Consider the following 22,317-nt stretch of genomic DNA (forward strand, 5'->3'; position numbering starts at 1 on the left):
CACATCAGTGTAGTATTCTTGGACGCATTTCGTGACCTCAGTCAATGTACAAGCTATTCATGGGGAGCAGCCGCACTGGTCCATATGTATGACAATCTAAATGATGCGTCAAAGTATACAACAAAACATCTTGTAGGATATATCACTCTGTTACAGGTAATTATAATTTTTTTTTAGCTCCAGTTATTATTTTCTTACTTTATATTTACTATTGATTAGAAATTTTATTTGTTTTTTAAAATATGTGCAGTGTTAGATCTACCAGCATTTCCTTACAATTACTTCCATTGTTGCTGATGGGGATTACCATAAGAGGAAACCACGTGCTTGTCGATGGAAGTCTGGGAAGGCATTACCAATGTTGATGTATCGTAAGCACTTCGATAGATTAACGCCAGATGTTGTGTGTTGGATTCCTTATGGTGACCACCATGCATTTAGAGAATTTAAGCTCATCTCATTATTGTCAGACACCAACCAAAGAGGGTCGTGCGACAATTTGGTTATGTTCAGACCATTCCTCCACTCCTTGCTGCTCCATCCTTATCTGTAGAGGATATTGACAATAGATGACTTAAGTTTTCAGAATACCTTGCACCGTTTGGATATATTTATATTGCTCCTAGACAGTGTGCAGCAGACTACATGGAGTGGTTCTATAGGATATTTCACCCCTTCATGAGTCCGACACAGCTTGGGGATCCTTCTAGACATCCACATGTGATGCATGATGATACATTTATTGTACCAGATCCTATTTAAGAGCCCGTCCATGCAGTAGTTATACCAGAACCACTTGTAGTTTCTGATGTAGACATGCCTCAACATGCAGTGGTATAATATATTTTCAATGCACTATTAGTGAACTTTTGTGTCATGCTTCCAATAATTATTTTTTACTTTGTTATCAAAGTCGTAGGACGTTTGCCAAAGGATACCAAAAAGTTTGGAACACATGATTGACATGAGGACGGTCACTGCTGGAACTAAAGCATAAACTCTGGCCGAGCACTGTCTAAGATTAGCTAGGGGTGTCACTGAGCAATAAAATGTTTATGTTCGGTCTAGACGAAGGAGGGATACACAAGACACATCAAGATAATTGGGATTGATTAAGTAGTAAAGGATATATGTATGCAATATGATTAAACAGTGTTTAATATTTCTATTATTTGACAAACTATCAATCTTATCCCTATGGTTTTAAAATGTGTTAATGTAGTATTTCCCTATTATTTTCTTCGACTAAATAGATTACGTTAAACCGTAATCCCTAAAATAAGTAAACCCTTAACCCTTAGTAAATAAGAAAGAATAAACCTTAAACCCTAAACCCAAAATCCTAAACTCTAACCCATAAACCCTAAACTTACTAAACTTTAAACCCTAAAACCAAACACTAAATTAAGTCAACCCTAAACCCTATACTCATTAAGCACTAAACCTTAAAACCTAACCCTAACTAAGTAACCCTTAAACCCTAAACTAAGTAAACTCTAAATCCTAACAACTAAACCATATACCATATATCCTAAACCCTAAACTCACTAAGCACTAAGCCCGAAAACCTAACAATGGACTAAGTAAACCTTAAACCCTAAACTCACTAAGCCCTAAAACCTAAAACTTAACCATAAACTAAGTCACCCCTAAACCATAAACTAACTTAACCCTAAACCCTAACAACTACACCATAAGCCCTGAACTCTAAAATAAGTAAACCCTAAACCCCGTAAACCATAAACCCCATAAATATTTCTTCCTTTTATGTTTGGTAAAGCTACCTTTTCTCTAATTTGAATATTTGAAAAGCTCGTGAATAAGTAAAAGAAATAATTATATGAACGTCCATTGAAAGACACATCAATAACCAAATTACATGCGTTATTATCCATAATGTGACAACTATTTAAGTTACAAACAATTGTCCAAACAATAACAAAAGATTCAATCTTCTCCATAATCAACATAGTGTGTGGTCAACCTCATCAAATTGGTATACTGGTGCATTCTACTAATATAAGGAGTAGACCATTGTTTTGCATGATAATAAAAATGTGTTGACCATAACAAAGTTGTTGGCGGGAAGGGACAGCCATCTTTTAGAAATACATGTTACATAGGCACATACACATTCAAATGTTCACAACACATTTTATAATAATAAAAAATTAACAAACACGATTGAACAAAATGATTGTCATACACATGATCAATACATATAACTCGATGTATGTAACAGCCTGTTCTTTTTCGTTTTTCTTTTAAAAAGTAAATAAATAAATAAAAATAAGAATAAAAATTAGGTCATCAGTTTTCTCACTATATAAAGGAACTTTTAATCCCAAAGCAGTTTTACAAAAATATTTTATGTTCCTTTTTCTTTGATGCTCAAGAACCCTAACAGAGCAATCAGAGGAGAAGCTTTAGAGAATACCAGAAACGCCACCATTGCTAATGGAGAACGCTTGAGAGATTACATCGAGGTAAGGAATGAGTTACTCGCGCTTGGGGATTAGAATGAACACGTGTAAGGATCCCTAAAGGATCAATTTTGGGTTGTTTCTTTTTCTTGAAAATTCAATTCTATTTTTCCTAAATTTTTCGCTTGTTATTGTGAATGATTTTCACTCATGCAAATTTGATTACACAAGAGTGGAATAAAACTATGTAGATATTGATGGAGTTGCAAGAAAGAAATATGTGTCCTTGCGATTTTGCCTTAATTTGGGTTAAATAGTTTTAATTATGCGTTTAGTTAAAATCCTTTTTCAATTAGCCAAATGGCTTTGATGTGTTCCTGGTTGCTCATTGCTTTTTAATCTGATATGCATATATTCATTAAATTTCAATAGGTGTTTTAGGGTGTTTCATGTTTTTTATTTTAAATTAATCTTATATATATTCATTGAATTTCGATACATGTTTCAGGTTGTTTCATGTTTTGATTTTAAATTAATATTATATTATAATATTTCTAAATATATATTCATTGAATTCCATAGCTTTTTTTAAGTACATACATATATTCCTAAATGTTAACGTGTTATCATAATATATTATTATATGTTTATAAGCGTATGTGTATGTTGTGTCCTATAAACATTGTTATAAATGTTATGAAGATGTATAAATGAACGTGAGGTGGATTAAGTGATACATTAAGGTGTTGTATGCAATGAGTTCTGAGTTATGAGTTGGACAATCACACAACTGTAAGATCCTTTAAGGGTGACAAGTTAATGCGCGGCGAGTTAAAATAATTTTGAAAATAATTGTGATTTTAAAAAACCATTGAGTAGTTTTGTTTGTTGTATAGTTTATAGGTACAAACTGTGTGTTAAAAAATTTTCTAGGTTGGACCTGAATCAGGAGAGAGAGGCCTTACAGACTTCTTGGAGTCTGGGCATTGAGCGTAAACATACTCGGTTTGAGTGCTCCTTTAAGCATGTGTTGATCCCACATGGTTGAAGTATTCTCGCAAAGCAGAGTGACTCTGACTGGTCTTCCTATGATTTCACTTAGTGAAAGTGACCTGACTTACCCATTGTGAGGCATATCTTGTCATGTACTCCTAGGCGTCCTACGAGATTTTTCACTGAAAATGGTATCACATTGCATGTAAGCTTGAGTCGAGTGTATCTGTTGCATAACACTTGTGTTTGACTTTCATTGAGTTAATAATTGAGGTTTTAGTGTTATTTTATGAAGTGTGTGAACTTGAATAAGTGTGAATAATGTGTGTGATGTTATGAAGTGATGTTGTTTATGTAAATTCAGCTCTAAGTATTATATGTTCCACATGCTCTAGTGTTTTATTATATACAAATGTGATAACTCATTTTCGGTGTGTGTTTGTGTTTGGGTTGAATGCCATTTTGTTTCAGATAAGCCAACATATCATGAGTTCCATGCTGGAGGTGGAGAGGCTTAGCCTTTGCCAGGAAAATGCTCTGATAAATGTGACATCGATGTTGGACAAGTGGCTTCAATAACTTAAGAAGGAGAGGTGAATTAAGTCTTACAAAATTTCTCACTAACAAAATTTTAACCTCATTTTAAATGATAGGCTCAGAATGTAGAAAAAAAAACAACAATCAATTTAATCGATGTTCTTTAAATGTGTAAGATAAAATCGATTGCAATAAAATAAATGAGATAAGGGAAGAGAGAATTACAAACTCGATTTATATTGGTTCGATCACTTCCCGTGCCTACGTCCAGTCCTCAAGCAACCCACTTGAGATTTTCCATTATCTCTGTAAATCCTTTACAGACTTTGAACACACTTTGGGATCCCTCACCCTTGTGTTTAAGATTCTCCAAGAGACAACCAGTCTTTTGATTACAATTCTCTCAATCCAAGAGACAATCAATCTCTTGATTACAACTAAGTTTCTGAGATGAAAAGAAAGACTTATCTCCTTTAGAGTAGATGATACAAATTGAAGATCCTAGAGGAATTTCTCTCTTTTAGAGATGATAATACAAATTAAAGTTCCTAGATGAATTCTCAATAGGTTTGCAAGTGTTTGCCCAATAGTTGTCGAGAGAGCATTTGACAATTAAGTTCTCTTAGAACATCTCTCTCTTGCTTTTCGAAGTCAGACACACACACACACACACACACACACACACACACACACACACACACATGCCCATTGTGCATTTTTAAAATGGTTTGAAGAGATATGTCATTTCAAAAAAAAAATTGAAGTTTTCTCACTGGTAATCAATTACAGATTTCTGGTAATCGATTACACAGTCATATTTTGAATGGTCATGACTTTTCAAATTAAATTTCAGGAGTTTTGTTATTGGTAATCGTTTACACACCAATGGTAATCGATTACAACTTTCAAAATTCAAATTTTCAAACCCTTTTGAAAAGATGATTTGCAAACTTGTCTTCTGGTAATCGATTACACTATCTAGTAATCGATTACCAGTGCCTTGATTTGTTGGAAACAATGTGTTTAAGGAAAAACTTGATCAACCAGTGAGATTCATTTAACAAATATTCTAAGGCTTTTATCTTTTTCTTGATCGTGTTTGCTTGACCTTGATTTAATCTTTGAAGCAATCTTGTTTGATTATACTTTCACATCATCAAAACCCTGTATCCATACATTCAGAATTGAGGCATGAGGTTTTATTTCATATGTTACAATTTCATGAATAGTATAATTGTTTTATGATTTCTACTTTTAGTTGAATTCCTTTTCATAAACTTGGTCAGTCGTGTTTTAAGCCAAGACAATTCGATTTTCCTTATTTGGGCTAGTTCTATTTCGATACTTGAGAAGTGAATGTGAACCTTTTATCCTTGAAAATGTTGTTACATACTATGTTTGATGAACTTTTAATTAGTTCCACATTTACATTTCATTTATTACGTATATGTGTGCGTGGTAAAGGGTGTCACAATGTACATAACTATCTCTCGATGGTTGACTTCTAAGAGGAAAAAATGTCATGCTTTGTTGGAGAGAAAAAGAAACAATGATGACATTATACCTTGATATAATCACATAATCCATGTCGTTTATATCCATCCACTTATCTATGGTAACCTGCACGTAATAATTTTAATTAGTATTATTTATAGAAAATTTATCCATGAATATGTAACAAAAAACTTATATACCATGGATAATCCATCAACAAATAGAAACTGCTTTAACTCCTCATATTTGTTTATGCCACCAAGCACGTGCATATACTCATCAAACCATTATGTAAGTTCTTTTAGCAAATAGCTACGAACCAAAGACCATGAATCTTAACTCATACCTAATAAGTCAATAATTGTACGATATCCACAATTACCATCAGCTTTGACATCAACAATGTTTTCAATGAAATCATGAATGCATGGATGAAATTGATCCAACATGGGCATCTTCCTCTTTGGTTTTGGTTGTTCAAATGATGATGATGCAGCCTGTTTCATTGAAAAATTGTTATTTTACACAGAATGTAATGCATCCACATACTCCTAATAAGACGGATCACGCTTCGTTAATTTTTGTTGTTTGTTCATCTATTTCTTTTGAGCACCTTTTGTTTTCACCTTTTCATGAAGAGCACACATAGAATTTAGACCAAGGTAGGGAAATTTCCCGAAGTTTACTCTTTAGACTCACTTTGCCACATATATCAAGCTCTTCAAACCGCTTGGATATGGCAACCATCTCTTTGGTTATGGTCACTTCGGGCTCAGATAAACCTTGGTTTGAAAAACTTAACCTCCGCCAAAACATATGGATTGTGTCAAGTGGTATGCTACCAATAGCATATCTAGCTAGCTCACATGCACATAGAAGATTGAAAGTAGTTCTCATTATACATCCCCAATGAGAACTGTCAATGCCAGCACAATTTACACACTCAAACTCAACAACAATCTAGTTTAACGCATATCTTGATACCATGCCAAGTAGTTTCTTATATAAGGTAACTTTAAAAACATGTCCAACCACATGTGTACTTGTCTCAAAAGATGCCTTAATTTTAGTGTTTTGTGGAGTGATCATGTTGTTAATGGCTTCCTAAACACTACACAGGTCTCCAAGGCTATTTTGCAGTAGTCTCTTTAAGGCCAAATGTGCAGACTCAACCCTGCATTTGAAAAGCACAAACAAGTAAACAATAACAATTATTTTTATTCATTCATGTCTAAACCCTAAAACCAATATATATTTATAATTTTCATACATGTTAGTTGTTGTGTTTCCTAGATGCATCACTTTATTTGTCCAGGCTTTAACAAATCTTTGCTTTTGGGGAATCAACCATGTTTCTTTGACATAGTCAACAAACATTGGTCATAGTGAGCAAACAATTTCAAACTTCATAAGGTAGTCATTGAACTTTTTCTAAGAAGGACAATCCACCAGACTTTTTCATGCTTCCATGACATAATCTCATGCATTTTTTTGACCCACAAGGATTTTACATTTTGCCTTCACATTCTTATCAATGTGAAACTAACACAACAAGTTGGTTGACTCAGGGAAAACAGTTTTCACTGTATTCATCAATGTTGAATCTCTGTCGGTAATAATAACTTGAGGGATTGCATCACGTCTCAGAAAAATACCTCGAAATCATTCTAGAGCCCAAACAACATTGTTTATACGTTCTCTTTCCAAATATGCAAATGCAGCTAAAAATGTCGTCTCAGTTGGTGTCACACCAACAATGTCAAGTAAAGGCAGTTTGTATCTATTTGTTTTGTAGATACTATCTATGAGAAATACCAAATTACATGCATTGCTTAATTTCACTACATCAGGATTACTCCAAAATATATCACTTACAACATCTTCATCCTTCAATCTATGCCAATGAATACACTGATCGCATTCAAGAAGCTTCATTAGTTGTTACATTTCACTATTAGTGTCTCTTATAGAAGAACAGTATGCATATCTTGCATTGCATACTTGCTTCATTGTTGTACAATTGGTGGCATTGTGCTCCTTCAATGTCAAAAGAATATTTTTTGGTTTGACCATTGACTTTGTCATATCACCAATAATAATATTTTCATCCTTAGTCAGTCGACCATCATATGAATTTCCAACTAATGACTTAGTCAATACATGATTATGACTCCTACATATTAACTTCATCATTCATCTTTCACCTCCCAATATTGGTTTTCCTCACAGCTTAAAGGGACACCCACATTTTCTACTGACAGTAACTACTCGTACTAAATATTTCCTGTATGCCCTATATTTTTTACTTCTCTAACAACCAATTAAAGTATATGAGGTCCTTTCTCTATTTCCAATATTTGTATTTGACCTCATTATCACCGCCACAAAACCAATATCATACGCAATAGAGCGAACCCAATGCAAAACGTCATCACGAGTAGCAAACACCTACAAAAAGGATAATACATCTTTAGTCTTCAAGGGACATTTATTTACTTACTTTAACAAAATATAAAATCATATCAATACCTGAGAAGTATTGAAGGCACCAAAACAATCAATATTTTCAAACACACTAGGTTCATCTCCATTGTCTTCATTCATATTAACTTCTTCAAACATTATGTTGTCATATATCCACTGATCTTCGTTCATCTTAACAAAACATTCAAAAGAATTCAATGACAAACTAACGACCCCTAACGACATCATACATAATTCTAATTATTTATAAATAAATCTATTTATTTTAAAAAAAATTCAATGTTGAAATTTTTTTATGTCTTCTACACTACATAAGTATGTTGATATGTCAATAAATATGTTTTTTAGCATATACCATCACACAAATTTATTATTTTTTTACTGCATTTACTAATATATTACATTGAAATTGATAAGCATATATATGAAAATTTAGACTTGCATAAATTAATATATCACACAAATTTATTATTATTTTACTTGCATAAAGTAGTTAATGTAATAATATTTACACAAATATTATAAAGGTTTAATTACTCATTTGATCCTTATAGTTTCATGATTTGTACCTTTTAATCTCTATAGTTTGAAAGTGATCTTTTTAGTCTCTATAGTTTGAAAGTGATCTTTTTAGTTCTTATAATTTGTATTTTTATTACCTTTTAGTCTTTGCTACAAAAAATATATATATAAAAATAATTAGCAACAACTTAGTTATAAATTATCAACTATTTTTTTATTACAAATATCCTTACGATAAATTACTTACGAATTACTTGTAATTAATAATATTACTCATATTTTGATGGTAAATACTAAAAGAGAATTAAAATATAAATTATAATGACTAAAAAGATCATTTTTAAACTAAAAAGGATTAAAAGAAAATTAAAATGTAAATTATATGGACTAAAAAAATCACTTTCAAATTATAAGGACTAAAAGGTACAAATTGTAAAACTATAAGAACCAAATAAGTAATTAAATCTATTATAAAAAATATAACTATATTTATAAAAAAAAACATTAAAAATAACTTTTCTTAATTTATTTAATTTTTTTTAGGTTATATGGATTCACAATCAAATAATGTCTCCAACTTTTCAAAGCAAATGCAATTGCAGTTAGCTCCAAATCATGTGGCCTTAATTGTTTGGAAGCATAAGCTACCGCTTTTCTATCTTGCATAAGAACACAACCCTTGCTATGAGACATCACAATATACCTAGAAATGTTTAGTTGGATCGGATAGTGCCAATATCAGTAACATTGATATTCGTTGCTTTAATTCCTAAAAACTTCGTCCATAATCATTTTTGTCCGCACAATCCTTTTCGAGCAAGTTGGGTTAACAGTAAAGCATATTTTAAAAATTCTTCAATAATTTTTTTTAATATCTAGCTAAACTAAGAAGATTGCATACCTCAATTATAGTTTGTTGGATCCGAAAAATTCTTTCTTTTGAAATTATATGTCCCAAAAATTTCACTTCTAGCCATAACTCACATTTTGACAGTTTTGCATATGACTATTTTTCCTTAAGATTTCAATAGTTTTAAGATGTTGACATCAATTGTTATCAATTATATGGTTTAAATCAACGGAAGGAGTACTAAATGAAATATCGTTTGAACAATTAAAAAATTTATTTTATTTGACACTTATTTCGACATTTGAGGGTTGTTTTTCCTTTAAAAACTCAATTGAACTACTAGCTTTTGAAGAACTGATACTATTTCTCCTATACAAATCCATAGTTATAAAAGAATACTTAAAAAAAAAAGAATAAGCTCGCATCAGAAAGAAAGAATGAAAGCAAAAAGAATGGAAAAAATAAAGTTTATAGATTCCAATTTCCAAATAAAATTAATGATAATGGTACAAAGATTACAAAGAACTATATAACAATATTTGAGATGAACATACCCTTTTAAAACAATGGAGGATGATATAGAAGATATAAAATAAATAAATAAATAAATAAATAAAGGCTTAAATAACTTTTGGTACTTGAAAAATATGTTTTTTAATCAAAATATTTTATTTTTATTTTTATTTTAGTTTGTGATAAATGTTTATTTTTAAAATAATTACATGTCATTAGAAAATTTTTGTTGATTGATAATGTGACTATATCATTAAGTTCAAATCATTTAAAATTTTACTCATTCAGTATTCAACTCATATTTATGATAGGTATCTTTTTTAAAAAATAAAAATTTGTGGGATACTAAAATAAAATAAAATAAATAAAAATTAGGTACCAAAAATAAAACACCCTTATTTGACTGAAGCCAAAAATTTATTTAAGTCTAAAATAATAATAAAAAGTTAATTATCATTTCCATTACACCAGACAAATTCTTTGCTCCCTTCTTCCTTTTTTATAGTGTGATACTCCTCGAACCCCAGAACTTCTCCCATGACCTTGTTGTTGCTACTTGCTTGCACTTTATTCGCCAACTGTACTTAATTAGGTGGAACGACCATTAGCTGTAACGGAATCCTGTGGTTTAGCAATTGAAAGAATATTATTCTGGCGAGCAAGTCAGAAACAACATTGCGGAGAGTAGTGTAGTCGCAGTGGAAGCAGAGGAAGATGAATCAACCTCATAGAATGTAGAACTGTGCATAAATTGGAATGAACAAATACAGCATAGGACAATGTACTTTGAATAAAAACTTTCTTCCCAAAATTGTGTAGATTCACAAGCCATATGAGTAAAAGGTTAGAATTAGATGTCAATGACGACGAGGTTAAAAAGAAGAACAAGAAAAATTTGTGTAATGCAATGATGACAATAATTAAGTTAACTATTATCATCATTAACTTTTATTTTTGGTAAAATTGAATTTCTTGTAATATACCGTTTAATATGAAAATGAGAGGGTTTTTTGTTACCATATGAAAATGAGAGTTTACTTAAGAGAATTATTTTTTCTTGAGTCAAACATATTTTTTGTTTCCTTAAATTGTCACCGTTAGATAATTTAATTCTTGATACTAAACAAAGCAAAAGTAGTCTCCGGTTAAAATAAATATCAATCAATTCAATTTTTAATATGAACGCTTGTCAATTTTTCTAATGAAATGTCTTGCGTACAGAGACGGATCTGCATAGGAGCGGGTAGCCGTGGCCCCCCAAATTTTTTAAATAAACATGGTATTATGAAATTTTTAGATAACAATGCCCCGAAAATAAAACATTTATGTTAACGTGTTAATATGCATTGAGCTCCAAAAGCCCAAGCTTCTTTTTTGTTTACTTAGTTATTTGATTCTTATAATTACAAAAACATTATCTTTTAATTTATAAACATAAAAACGTCTGTTTTTTTACTCATACTATTTTTAATTATTTTAATTCCTACAAGTATCATTTTAATTCCTTTTAGTCTCATGGTAAAGAGATTAAAAATGATATGTGTAGGGTTTAAAATGAAATATTTTTAAGTATAGAAAGTAAAAATAAATTTTTATACATATAAAAATAAAATGAATAATTAAATTTTTTTCTAAGAGTTTAATAGCAATGTATTGACAGTGTAAAAATAATTTTATATTATTATCCAATCACAAATAATTATTAACAATCCGTTTGGATCAAACAAAAAGGGAGTGGAATGAGTCATCAATGGAGTTGCGGCAAAGCTTATTAACCCATGCAGATAGGTCTAGAATATATGACTTTTGCATTATTAGCACGACATTCTATCTAATTGAACTAATAAGTTAATTATATTAAAAAATAATTAATGTCACTATATGTAACATTAAAAATTTTAATCATTATATGTAACATTAAAAATTTTAATCATTATATGTAACATTAAAAATTTTAATGTATCGGAAAAGAAAGCATAACCTAGGTTCCTTCCGTCCTTGGGTGTTGCCCAGTGGCTTGGCCACCAACGGAGTATGTTTTTGCTCTCTACAAACGTTGGGGTTCCTTCTTCGATCCTAGGGAGTTTTAACTGCCTCGGTCTCTAAAGTTTTTCCTTGTTTTTCCCAATCTCATGCCCTATCACTTTTTCTCATCTTGGGCTATGAAATAGTTGCCAGTTTGAACTGCTCTTGATGGGGAAAAACAAGGGTCGTCAATCGCACTCAGCTGCAAAGAAAATTATGGTGAAGGGTACTACCTCAGATTCAGATAAATCCCAAACATCTGTTACTTGTGGCCTGGCTGGTTGCTTGGATGTTGTCCAAGCAAATCAGAATGCTTATACTGCTTCACAGGATAATCTTGTAGGCAAGGTGCTCGTAAAAAGGCAGGGACAAGTTCTGCAAAAACTGATGATGTCGCACACCAAGTGTTTGATAATTTGTCAGAATGCAGTGCTGAATCTGAATCTTCCCCAGAGGTTTCTTGCACCTTAGGGGACAATGATTCAACCACTGATGATGATTCATCTCACTCTTGTGGCTCTAAGTCATCACCCCAGCTAGACGACAATAAGGCGCCAACTCCTTGGGTCAATCTATTCAAAGATAACAGAAGTCCTTCCAAAGGTTTTGGAATGAAGTTCTCCCCTCCACCCTCTGATGATGAAGTGCTATTGGAAGAAACTGATTTACAACCCCTGGAAGAGGCTTGGGGACATAGCCTTATTCGCTATGTGGAAGGTCGATTCCCAGGAAAGAAAGCACTGCTGGATTGTTGCAAAAAATGGGGAGTCAAGTTTTCATACTCAGCTCATGAAAGTGGTTGGCTGGTGTTTAAATTTGAGTCTGAGGACGATCTGAACCAAGTCCTCTCTGCAGGCCTTTACTTCATATTTCAAAGACCCCTACTGCTGAAGGTTATGCTAGCATTCTTTGACTTTGGTAATGAGGAGCACAGCAAGATCCCTGTCTGGGTTAAACTCAGAAATCTACCTCTGGAGCTTTGGAATCCTCAAGCCTTAGGGAAAATCCTGTCCAAGATTGGTTCGCCCATTCGATCTGACCATCTTACTGCTTCTAAGGGGTCTATTTCTTTTGCTAGAGCTTTAGTTGAGGTTGATGCTTCTTTGGAGCTCATCGATGAAGTGCGATTTAGACTTCTTACAGGGAAGACTTTTGTGCAAAAGATTGAGTATGAAAATAGACCTTCTTTTTGCACTCACTGCAAGATGATTGGGCACCGCCTCACTAATTGTAAAACTTTCACTGCGAATAAGCATGTTCTCATCACAGCCTGCCCCACCTTGGATCAGTCCCAAGTGGGTGATTCAGCAATGCCCCCACATACCAATACAGCTGACCCCTCTGATAATCCAAAGAATGTCCAGACTAATTCGTCTGTCCCTCTTCACAGAAAACATGTTCTGGTTGCAAATCATGTTCTTGTCCTTCAGAATTCTTCTGACCTCAAAGAAACAGGGAACACTGAGTTGGATGATCCTATAGAAGAGGGGTTTGTTCAGGTGAAAACAAAACACCAGAAAAAAGGTAAAAAAAGTGCAACTCTTAAAGACAACCCGTATTGAGGATATGCAAGCTAATGTCCAAAGAGGAAGAAATCATAAAGCTATAACTAGGGTCGAGGAGGCTTCCTCCCATCCAAATCCATGATCATTGCCTCTTGGAACATCAGAGGCTTTAATTTGCCTATGAAGCATCATGCGATGCAGAGCTTCCTTCGCTGCAAGGAAATTAACGTCATGGTTGTGTTGGAAACTAAGTTGAATAAGGCTTCAGTTGAGGAAATCATGAGAAGAAAGTTTGGTGACTGGCACTTCACCCATAACTTCGCTTCTCATAATGCTGGCAGAATTCTTATCCTCTGGAAGCAGGATAAGATTCATCTTTCTGTTTTAGAGTCAAATGCCCAATTGATTCACTGTGCTATTGATTGTAAAACCACTGTCAAACGCTTTCAGGTTTCATTCATCTATGGTCTTCACTCCATTATGGCAAGAAGATCTCTTTGGATAAATCTGAATAGTATCAATGCTAATATGAATTGCCCCTGGCTCCTCATTGGTGACTTCAACTCCATTTTGTCTCCCACCGACCGTTTCAATGGAGCTGAGCCCAATGCTTATGAGTTGCAAGATTTTGTTGATTGCTATTCTGACCTGGGGTTGGGGAGCATCAACACTCATGGCCCCTTGTACACGTGGACTAATGGCAGGGTGTGGAGCAAACTGGACAGAGCTTTATGTAACCAGGTCTGGTTCAATTCCTTTGGAAATTCTGCTTGTGAAGTTATGGAGTTTATTTCTATTTCAGACCATACTCCTCTAGTTGTCACCACTGAGTTGGTAGTGCCTAGAGGTAATTCTCCATTTAAATTCAACAATGTTATTATGGATCATCCAAATTTCTTAAGAATTGTTGCAGATGGCTGGAAGCAAAATATTCATGGATGTAGCATGTTCAAGGTCTGTAAGAAATTGAAAACTCTTAAAGCTCCCTTGAAGAATCTTTTTAAGCAGGAGTTCAGCAACACTCTAACCGAGTGGAGCTAGCTGAGGCTGAATATAACAATGTGCTTAATTCTCTAAAGCAAAATCCTCAGGATCCTTCCCTTCTTGCTCTGGCAAACCGCACTAGAGGGCAGACCATTATGCTTAGAAAAGTGGAGTCTATGAAATTTGCTCAGCTCATCAAAAACAAATATCTCCTACAGGCTGATAAATGTTCCAAATTCTTTCATGCTTTAATCAAACGCAACAGACACAGCCAGTTTATTGCTGCCATAAGGCTAGAGGATGGGCATAACACTTCCTCCCAAGATGAAATTGCCCTTGCTTTTGTGAATCACTTTAGGAATTTGTTTAGTGCTCATGAGCTGACCCAAACTCCTTCCATTTCGATCTGCAACAGGGGTCCTAAGGTTCCCACTGATTGCTTTGCGGCCTTACTTTGTCCTACTTCTAAGCAAGAGGTTTGGAACATTATTTCTATGATGGATAACAATAAAGCTCCTGGGCCAGATGGTTTCAATGTTTTATTCTTCAAGAAGGCTTGGAATATCATTGGTGATGATATCTTTGTAGCGGTTAATGAATTCTTTACAACTGGAAAAACTCTAAAGCAACTCAACCATGCTATTATTGCGCTTATTCCTAAGCATGATCAGGCCTCCCAGGTTAACCATTTTAGACTCATATCTTGCTGTAATTTGTTATACAAGATTGTGTCTAAAATTCTGGCCAACCGCATAGCCCCAGTGCTTGAGACTATTATTGGGGAAACTCAAACTGCTTTCATTAAGAACAGAAAGATGATGGACAACATCTTCCTAGTTCAAGAGATTTTGCGCAAATATGCCCGAAAAAGATCCTCTCTGAGATGCCTCCTGAAAATTGACTTGCATAAAGCTTATGATTCCATTTCTTGGGAATTCTTGGATTGGATGCTTAAGTCCATTGGTTTCCCAGCCCAATTCTGTACTTGGATCATGGAATGTGTTTCTTCCACTTCCTTTAGTGTGGCAATCAATGGATCCATTTATGGTCACTTCAAAGGGAAGCGGAGTCTTAGACAAGGGGATCTTCTCTCCCCTTATCTGTTTGTGCTCTGTTTGGAGTACTTTTCCAGAGATATGAGCAGCCTCAAGGATAATGCCAATTTTAAATTTCATCCCAACTGTGCAGGTATTCAGCTATCTCATTTTGCTTTTGCAGATGATATTATGCTTCTATCTAGAGGAGATATCCCTTCTGTGTCAACTATGTTTGCCAAGCTTCAGCACTTCTGAATGGTTTCAGAGCTTTCCATCAGCTCTGATAAATCTTCCATATACTCAGCCGGTATTAGGCCTCATGAGCTTTCTCATATTCAGCAACTTACTGGATTTAGCTTGGGTGACTTCCCTTTTAGATACTTGGGTGTTCCCCTTTTATCATCTAGATTAAATGTATGTCATTATGCTCCCTTGCTTTCCAAGATTACTAACCTGATTCAGGGATGGAGCAAGAAGTCTTTATCTTATGCAGGTAAGTTAGAGTTGATCAGAGTAGTTATTCATGGAATTGTGAATTTATGGATGAGGATTTTTCCTTTGTCGCAATCTGTTCTGGACTGGATCAACGCTTCGTGCCGTAATTTTCTGTGGGGCAAAGCGGATATTGGCAAAAACAAGCCCTTGGTTGCTTGGTCAGTAGTTTGTTCTCCGAAAAAAGAAGGGGGTTTAGGCCTTTTTAATCTCAAGGACTGGAACCTTGCGCTTCTTTCCCGTATCCTGTGGGACTTTCATTGTAAGAAATATTCTCTATGGGTTTGGTGGGTTCACCATTACTATTTCAGAGAGAGTGATGTGTGGAATTACAATACTTATTCATCAGATTCAGTTTTGATAAAGAAAATCATTCAAATAAAGGACTTTATTATCTCCAAAGAGTTAAGTATGGAAGAGGCCAAAAAGAGGATTCAATCTTGAAGCACCAATGAACAATTGCTTGTTGGCAAAGTCTATGAATACATTAGAGGTGTCAAGCCTACTGTTAGTTGGTGTTCTGTTATATGGAACCCAGCAATCCCCCCTAAGATGTCTTTCATTCTGTGGCTTGCTAAAAGGAACCGGCTGCTTACTCTTGACAAAGTTGTTTTTTTGAACAAGGGTTCCCTCTGCCCTTTATGTTCAAATGAGGCTGAGTCAAATGCTCATTTGTTCTTTTCTTGCAGGAAATCTCTCCAAGTTTGGGCTCACATTCATGATTTAGCTCCTTTCCGCAGTATCATTTTAGGTTTAATATAATTTACATTTTTCCAAAAAAAAAATTTAATGTATATTTTGTAACAATTAATTTTTTACCCCCTAAAGAATTAACACTAGTAATCAAGCGTAATACCCAAATGGTGCTGAATGGCATGGACCTTAGTTGCGTAATGCTAATTCAAATCAGTAATACTAAAACGATGCATCTCATAATAAAATGGCATATCTTCAATAGATGATTAGTGCCTATCTTTAAATAACTTTTGATACTTACAAAATACAACTGTTTTGGTTTTGGTATTTAAGTTTTTTTTATCTAATAAATTTTTATTTTTGAAATAGTTTCATGTCATTAGGAAAGTTTTCTTAATTGATGAAGTGACTGATGGATCATGTCATCAAATTGACTCAACAAGTACTAAAAAAATAAAGATTAGGTACCCAGACTAAAACACCCATCATAATATTAATATTAAAAAATTGACCATAATATTAACATTAATTTTTTTATCATAATATTAATATTATAAAAGATCGATCAATGATTGTTAAAATTAAAAATTAAATCTTTATAATATGAAAATTAAACCAATAGATAGTATGAAATAGTGAATTTTCCCTTAATTATTTTAATAAGAACACATCAATATTATCTATATATAAAATATAAAAAAGCACATCAATATTTTACTTAATTTTTCTCAATTAAGACATTCTTGATAACTATTCTCTTTCAACGTAGTCATAGAAGTCTTCTCAATGCCGCAGTTTTCCTCAATTAGTAAATTCTTAAAATAGGAGATCCTAATCATACAAAACTTGCCAATGCAAACGGGTGGTTTTTCCCTTTCTTGGGATCCAAACTAAAACCGCATAAAAATCAATGAACTATATTAATCCTATCTTTAATGCATGTACTAATCAAATAAAACCTCTCAATGCCAGTGAGCTGATTTTTCGCTTTCTTGGTACCCAACCTAATAATACTACTATGCAAATCCATCATCACATTTAGGATAAAAAAATATCCACCATCTCATTTATTATCTCCTGTCTCTTTTTTATTTTTTTGTACAGAATCTCCTGTCTATTTTATTACCTCCTATCTCTTTATTTTTATGCAAAGTACAAAAGTCAGTATAAATACAATGTCCCTCAAACCCCAATGTCGGTTAAAATTACAGCCCCACCCGCTGGCATCTCTCAAAGGACCAATCCACTTGTAACAACTCATAACTAAAACAAAAATATTTCATGAACATCCATATATTGTAAGACATTAGAGAAAAAATATATGAACATTATAAAATTTATGATACGATAGAAATAAAAAAAAATAAAGATATTTTATGTGGTATTTAAAATAAATGAATATTTATATATTATTATTTTTAAAAGTCCTTGCCGGAAGGTATTGATCAAGGAATTTAAAAATAAATATTTTTACTAGAATAAAAAATTATACTTTAAATTATTTTTGTTTATATTTACATATAATTTATACAATAAATATTTTCTTTTTAATTTATTAACAAGAACCTTAAAAGAAAGAATAGCATAATTATCCTATGCTATGAACATATATGGACACGTGTGCATGCCATAAATGCAATAAGTGTTGAAATTGAGGGTACATAGAAACCCCCCTCTGCCCAAACTAAAGGTTCCGCTATTTCAATTCCCAAATCTACAGGCTTTGTCTACAAAACAAGCAGCGCCAACCTTTCACTCTGTGCACCGCCCATCGCAAACTTACAATACCACACCACATACATATAAATAATATCTCTCGCTATGGTTAGCTTCGTTCCCTTCCCATTATTTCAATCAAACACTTATCATATTACTAACAAAAATGGAACTAACATTCCCTCATCAAGACGAAGATGATTCCGTTGTTTCTGATTGCGAGAGCGGTGTTTCGGGCAGTGGAGTCGTGGTGGCACCACCACCACCACCACCACAACAACAACAACGTGGTTTTTTCGTTAGGCTTGGAGAAGGTGACGTGGTTCACGATCTTATCAAGACAAGGTTTATTCGTGGCCTCGGCATGCTCGGGCCTAAAACCGAGGTTGTCTCCGTTCGCCGAAACGCGTGCTCCGACGTCGTTTCACAGGCGCGCCTTCACTCGTTTCATGCTCACGCCAGGGCGGTGGCGAGGCTCCGTGGCGGCGGGAATCATGCCAACGTGAAGTACGCCTGGTATCGTACGAACGGCGAGGACGACGTGAACGACATCGTTTCGCAAGGCTTCGGCTTCGCGCACGGCCCGAAACTCGTTCTCTCCCCTGACGACGCTCCTCTCCAAAGGTTCGGTTCCCGCTCGACATCAATTCGTATTAATTCGAAAGAGAAATGCTAATTACTCTCTCTCTCAATGCTAATTACTCTCTCTCTCATAGTATCTTTTTTTTTAATAATTTTTTAAAATTTATTTATTAAAAATTATCAATTTTTGATAGGTTATATTTCTCTCGAATTATGATGGTTGATTTTCAATCAATTTTGTTCCGATTTGAATTATTTTTTTTTTATAATTCTGAATTTAAAATTGAAATTTTTGTGGCGTTTTTGTTTTTGGCAGTGCGAGAGGGTGTGGGGTTGGGAAGGACGGTGTGAGGCACGCGTTACTGTGCCGCGTGATTCTAGGGAGATCAGAGATTGTTCGTGATAACACAGAACACTGCTATCCGAGTTGTGAAGAGTATGATTCTGGAGTGGATAGTTTTTCGGGGCCTACAAAGTACATCATTTGGAGCAATCGCATGAACACTCATGTTTTGCCTGCGTATGTTGTAAGCTTCAGAGTTTCTTCCTTCAAAGGTTAGTTTCGACTTTTAATTTAAAAGATGAAAAATACTAGCGACACATTCTATTCTTAACACACTCTAGTTAGCTAAAATCTATTAGAAATCACTAATTTTGGTGGATCGAATTTACCAAAATAGATAATTTTTAATACATTTTAATCAATTACAAAGAAAATTATAAGATCTATTTTTCTCTTCTTTTTTTTTTACTATGGTGTTTGGTAATTTTGTAAATTATGATGTTTTGTTTTGTAGGGATGGAGAAGAGTGAAGAAGAACCTTTGAGACCTACTTCGCCTTGGATGCCATTCCCAACTCTGATTTCTGCGCTTTCCAAGGTTTTGCCTCCATGTGATATTGCCCTCATCTCCAAGTTCTACAAAGATAAAAAAGTAAGTGCCTTTTTTTTTATTACTTGCATTTGGGTTTGACTGTGTGGCTTGTAATTCTCATTGTTGATTGCTTTCTCTTATATAGGACAAGAAGATTTTACGACATGAATTGATACAAAGAGTGAGAGAAATAGCTGGAGATAAGTTGCTAGTTGCGGCCATCAAATCTTATAGAGACAACAAGGTACGTCGATTCTCTTTTTGATATCTTTTGGGGTTGTAAACATAGTGACATAGCACATCAATTTGGTTCATATTCATCCAATATAGTTTTCTTTCCTTGAAATTGATGTGCAATGCAATGCATTGACTCTGTGCATTTCAATTCTCGTCAAACTGTTATGAGCTAACTAAACATTTGTTGGTTAAGAAACCATTATTAATTAAGAGCAACTAGAATTTTTTCCCCTTCGTTCCCATGGTCATTTTTTTTATAATGCATATTCATTTTTACTAGTTGTTTCTGAATTAAATGGGGTAAAAAGAATTTCAATTTCACCTATCATTGGGAATATTAAAAAATAGGAATAGAAGAGCGAGTGGAAATATGAAGTTGTATCGAGATCTAAGATGGATGTATATTGTATAGTATACCGTTAATTGTTCTTTGGTGCTTCTGGATTATATATTCTGGAAATTCCGGAAGTGGAATTAGTTTCTGTGTGCACATAGATCTCATAACTATAAGTAGTATATTAGTTTAAGTGGTTGGAACATTATTGTCAAAGAAAAAGCAGGTAGGTACCAAGAATATAGTATTATTTTACCTACTCCTCCAACCCTATGGGAGGCGATAGAAGTGGAAACTGAATTTAAGAATTAAAAAACTTTAGAGTCACATCGTCATTGCTATCTCAATTGTTTTATTCATGTGTTTCCTTTCCACCTATGGGAATTTGGCTTTGTATTCTTTGTTCATTGTTGCCTAACTTGGTAAATTTGTTTGTCTTTCAGAAGAAACCAAGCTTTCTACAATCAAGGTCAAAGAATGGCTTAGCAACGAGGATAAAATAACTTTCTTCACACGAGTTCTTTTTCTTGGGTTGACATAATACTAAATACCCAAACTTACAAGGAGGACACACAAAACTGCTTTAAAAGCAGTGTGGCATATTTGACTAGGCCTTTTTTTAAAAAAAATTCTATTTTTTGAGGTCGATGTAGCATAGGAGAAGGAATCTTTTTTTTTTTTCTTGTTTTCTTTTTCTCGTTGCCACTTGCCAGTGGGAATGATGTCCTCCGTGAATAAGGATATATACATGTAGGCTCTCATGGACACATTGACCCACCCCAATGCACTGTCCCTAAAATTGTACATAGTAATTTTGTTGCTTCTTCTTTTTCTCTTGAGATATATTATTTCCTCACACACGTATTAAATTAGTTGTCCAATTTAATTTGCTACTGATTAAATTGTTAATTCATTGCAAAAGAAAAAAGAAAAAGTTTGTTAAATGGTATTTGAATGGTGGTACCGCTTGCTGCACTGCATAGAAGCCAGCAAGCAAATTTATGGTGCCTTACCTTAAGTCACCTTTGTTAATTGGTGATTGGTTTGAATTATTTAATTTTTAAGGTTAAATTATATTTGTGTCATCTAATTTATTGTTAGGATTTAATTTGGTCCTCTTATTATTTTAAAGGTTCAATTAGGTTTTGTGTTTTTTAAAAAATGATTCAATTATGTCTTTATTTTTAAAATGTTCAATTAAGTCCTTATCTTTTTAAAAAAAATCAATTTGGTCTATTTAAAACCAATTTTCATCTTAATTGTTAAATTTTTAAGAGCAATTGAAGAATAATTGAACCAAATTTAACCTATTTTAAAAAAAATGAAACTAATGGAACCATTTAAAAATAAAGTACCTAATAGAACTATTTAAAAAAATATATAAGACCTAATTAAACCTTAAAATAATATGAGGACCAAATCAAATCCAAAAATTAATTAGAAGACAAAAAATAATTTAACCAATTTTTAACTAATAAATTACTCTATTACTTATTGGTTTGGGTCTTAAGAAGAATATTACCTTTGTCTCTTAATATAGGACTCTTTTAATTAATTTGCATCCTTTAAAAAAGTTGTTTATATAATTAGTAATATTCAATTTGTTAACAACTTAAATTATTTTGTCAAAATTATTCTTAAAGTTATTGGAACTCAAATCTCTCTATTTTCACTTAATTATTTTTTACTTAATTAATTAATTTATGCTAATTTTTTTATTCAATTCTTATAAGAGAGATAATATATTTATCTTTTATAATTAACATTTATTATAAAGTAGCCAAGGGTATTTGGGTATAAACAACTAATACAAAAGATAAATTAAAAAATTCTTATAAAAAAGAACAAATAAATTGAAAAAATAAATCTTATATTTAGTAAGGAAGTAGTGCATATCGGTTCGTCCAGTCAGTCTTTTACAAGAAAAAAATTCTTGGCTATAAATATTAAGAAATTTTGTAACAATCATTTTGGAAATAAAATAAATATAAGTATGTTAAAATTTAAATAGTATGATAT

At 33.2% G+C, this 22,317-nt stretch overlaps 2 protein-coding genes across 3 annotated transcripts; both read left to right on the forward strand.

Annotated features, from left to right (window-relative positions):
- Positions 1-13,577: 13,577 nt before the first annotated feature.
- Positions 13,578-15,622, forward strand: LOC114410860. The gene is made up of 2 exons (XM_028374776.1): positions 13,578-14,193; positions 14,355-15,622. Exons 1-2 carry the CDS (start codon positions 13,578-13,580, stop codon positions 15,620-15,622), a joined length of 1,884 nt encoding a protein of 627 aa, XP_028230577.1.
- A 2,662-nt stretch (positions 15,623-18,284) lies between these two features.
- Positions 18,285-21,158, forward strand: LOC114409826 (probable inactive poly [ADP-ribose] polymerase SRO5). 2 transcript variants are annotated; one of them, XM_028373452.1, is made up of 5 exons: positions 18,285-18,895; positions 19,170-19,408; positions 19,651-19,787; positions 19,873-19,971; positions 20,745-21,158. In XM_028373452.1, the coding sequence occupies exons 1-5, from the start codon at positions 18,438-18,440 to the stop codon at positions 20,799-20,801; spliced, it is 990 nt and encodes a 329-aa protein (XP_028229253.1). In that variant the 5' UTR covers positions 18,285-18,437; the 3' UTR covers positions 20,802-21,158. The 2 variants fall into 2 exon arrangements, with proteins under 2 accessions (XP_028229253.1, XP_028229252.1); XM_028373451.1 differs by having other exon boundaries at positions 18,287-18,895; positions 20,742-21,158.
- Positions 21,159-22,317: the final 1,159 nt, after the last annotated feature.

Source organism: Glycine soja, chromosome 4 (assembly GCF_004193775.1).
Source record: "Glycine soja cultivar W05 chromosome 4, ASM419377v2, whole genome shotgun sequence".
NCBI classification, from domain to species: Eukaryota; Viridiplantae; Streptophyta; class Magnoliopsida; order Fabales; family Fabaceae; genus Glycine; species Glycine soja.

What these genes read in the sequence shown, in the direction of transcription:
- LOC114410860 (XM_028374776.1), top strand. Translation starts at nt 13,578, where the DNA reads ATGGTTGTGTTGGAAACTAAGTTGAATAAGGCTTCAGTTGAGGAAATC. An exon ending in TGAGTTGGTAGTGCCTAGAG is followed by an intron (nt 14,194 to 14,354) that starts GTAATTCTCCAT and finishes CTTTTTAAGCAG; the next exon opens with GAGTTCAGCAACACTCTAAC.
- LOC114409826 (XM_028373451.1), top strand. Translation starts at nt 18,438, where the DNA reads ATGGAACTAACATTCCCTCATCAAGACGAAGATGATTCCGTTGTTTCT. An exon ending in CAGAGTTTCTTCCTTCAAAG is followed by an intron (nt 19,409 to 19,650) that starts GTTAGTTTCGAC and finishes TTTGTTTTGTAG; the next exon opens with GGATGGAGAAGAGTGAAGAA. An exon ending in AATCTTATAGAGACAACAAG is followed by an intron (nt 19,972 to 20,741) that starts GTACGTCGATTC and finishes TTTGTCTTTCAG; the next exon opens with AAGAAACCAAGCTTTCTACA.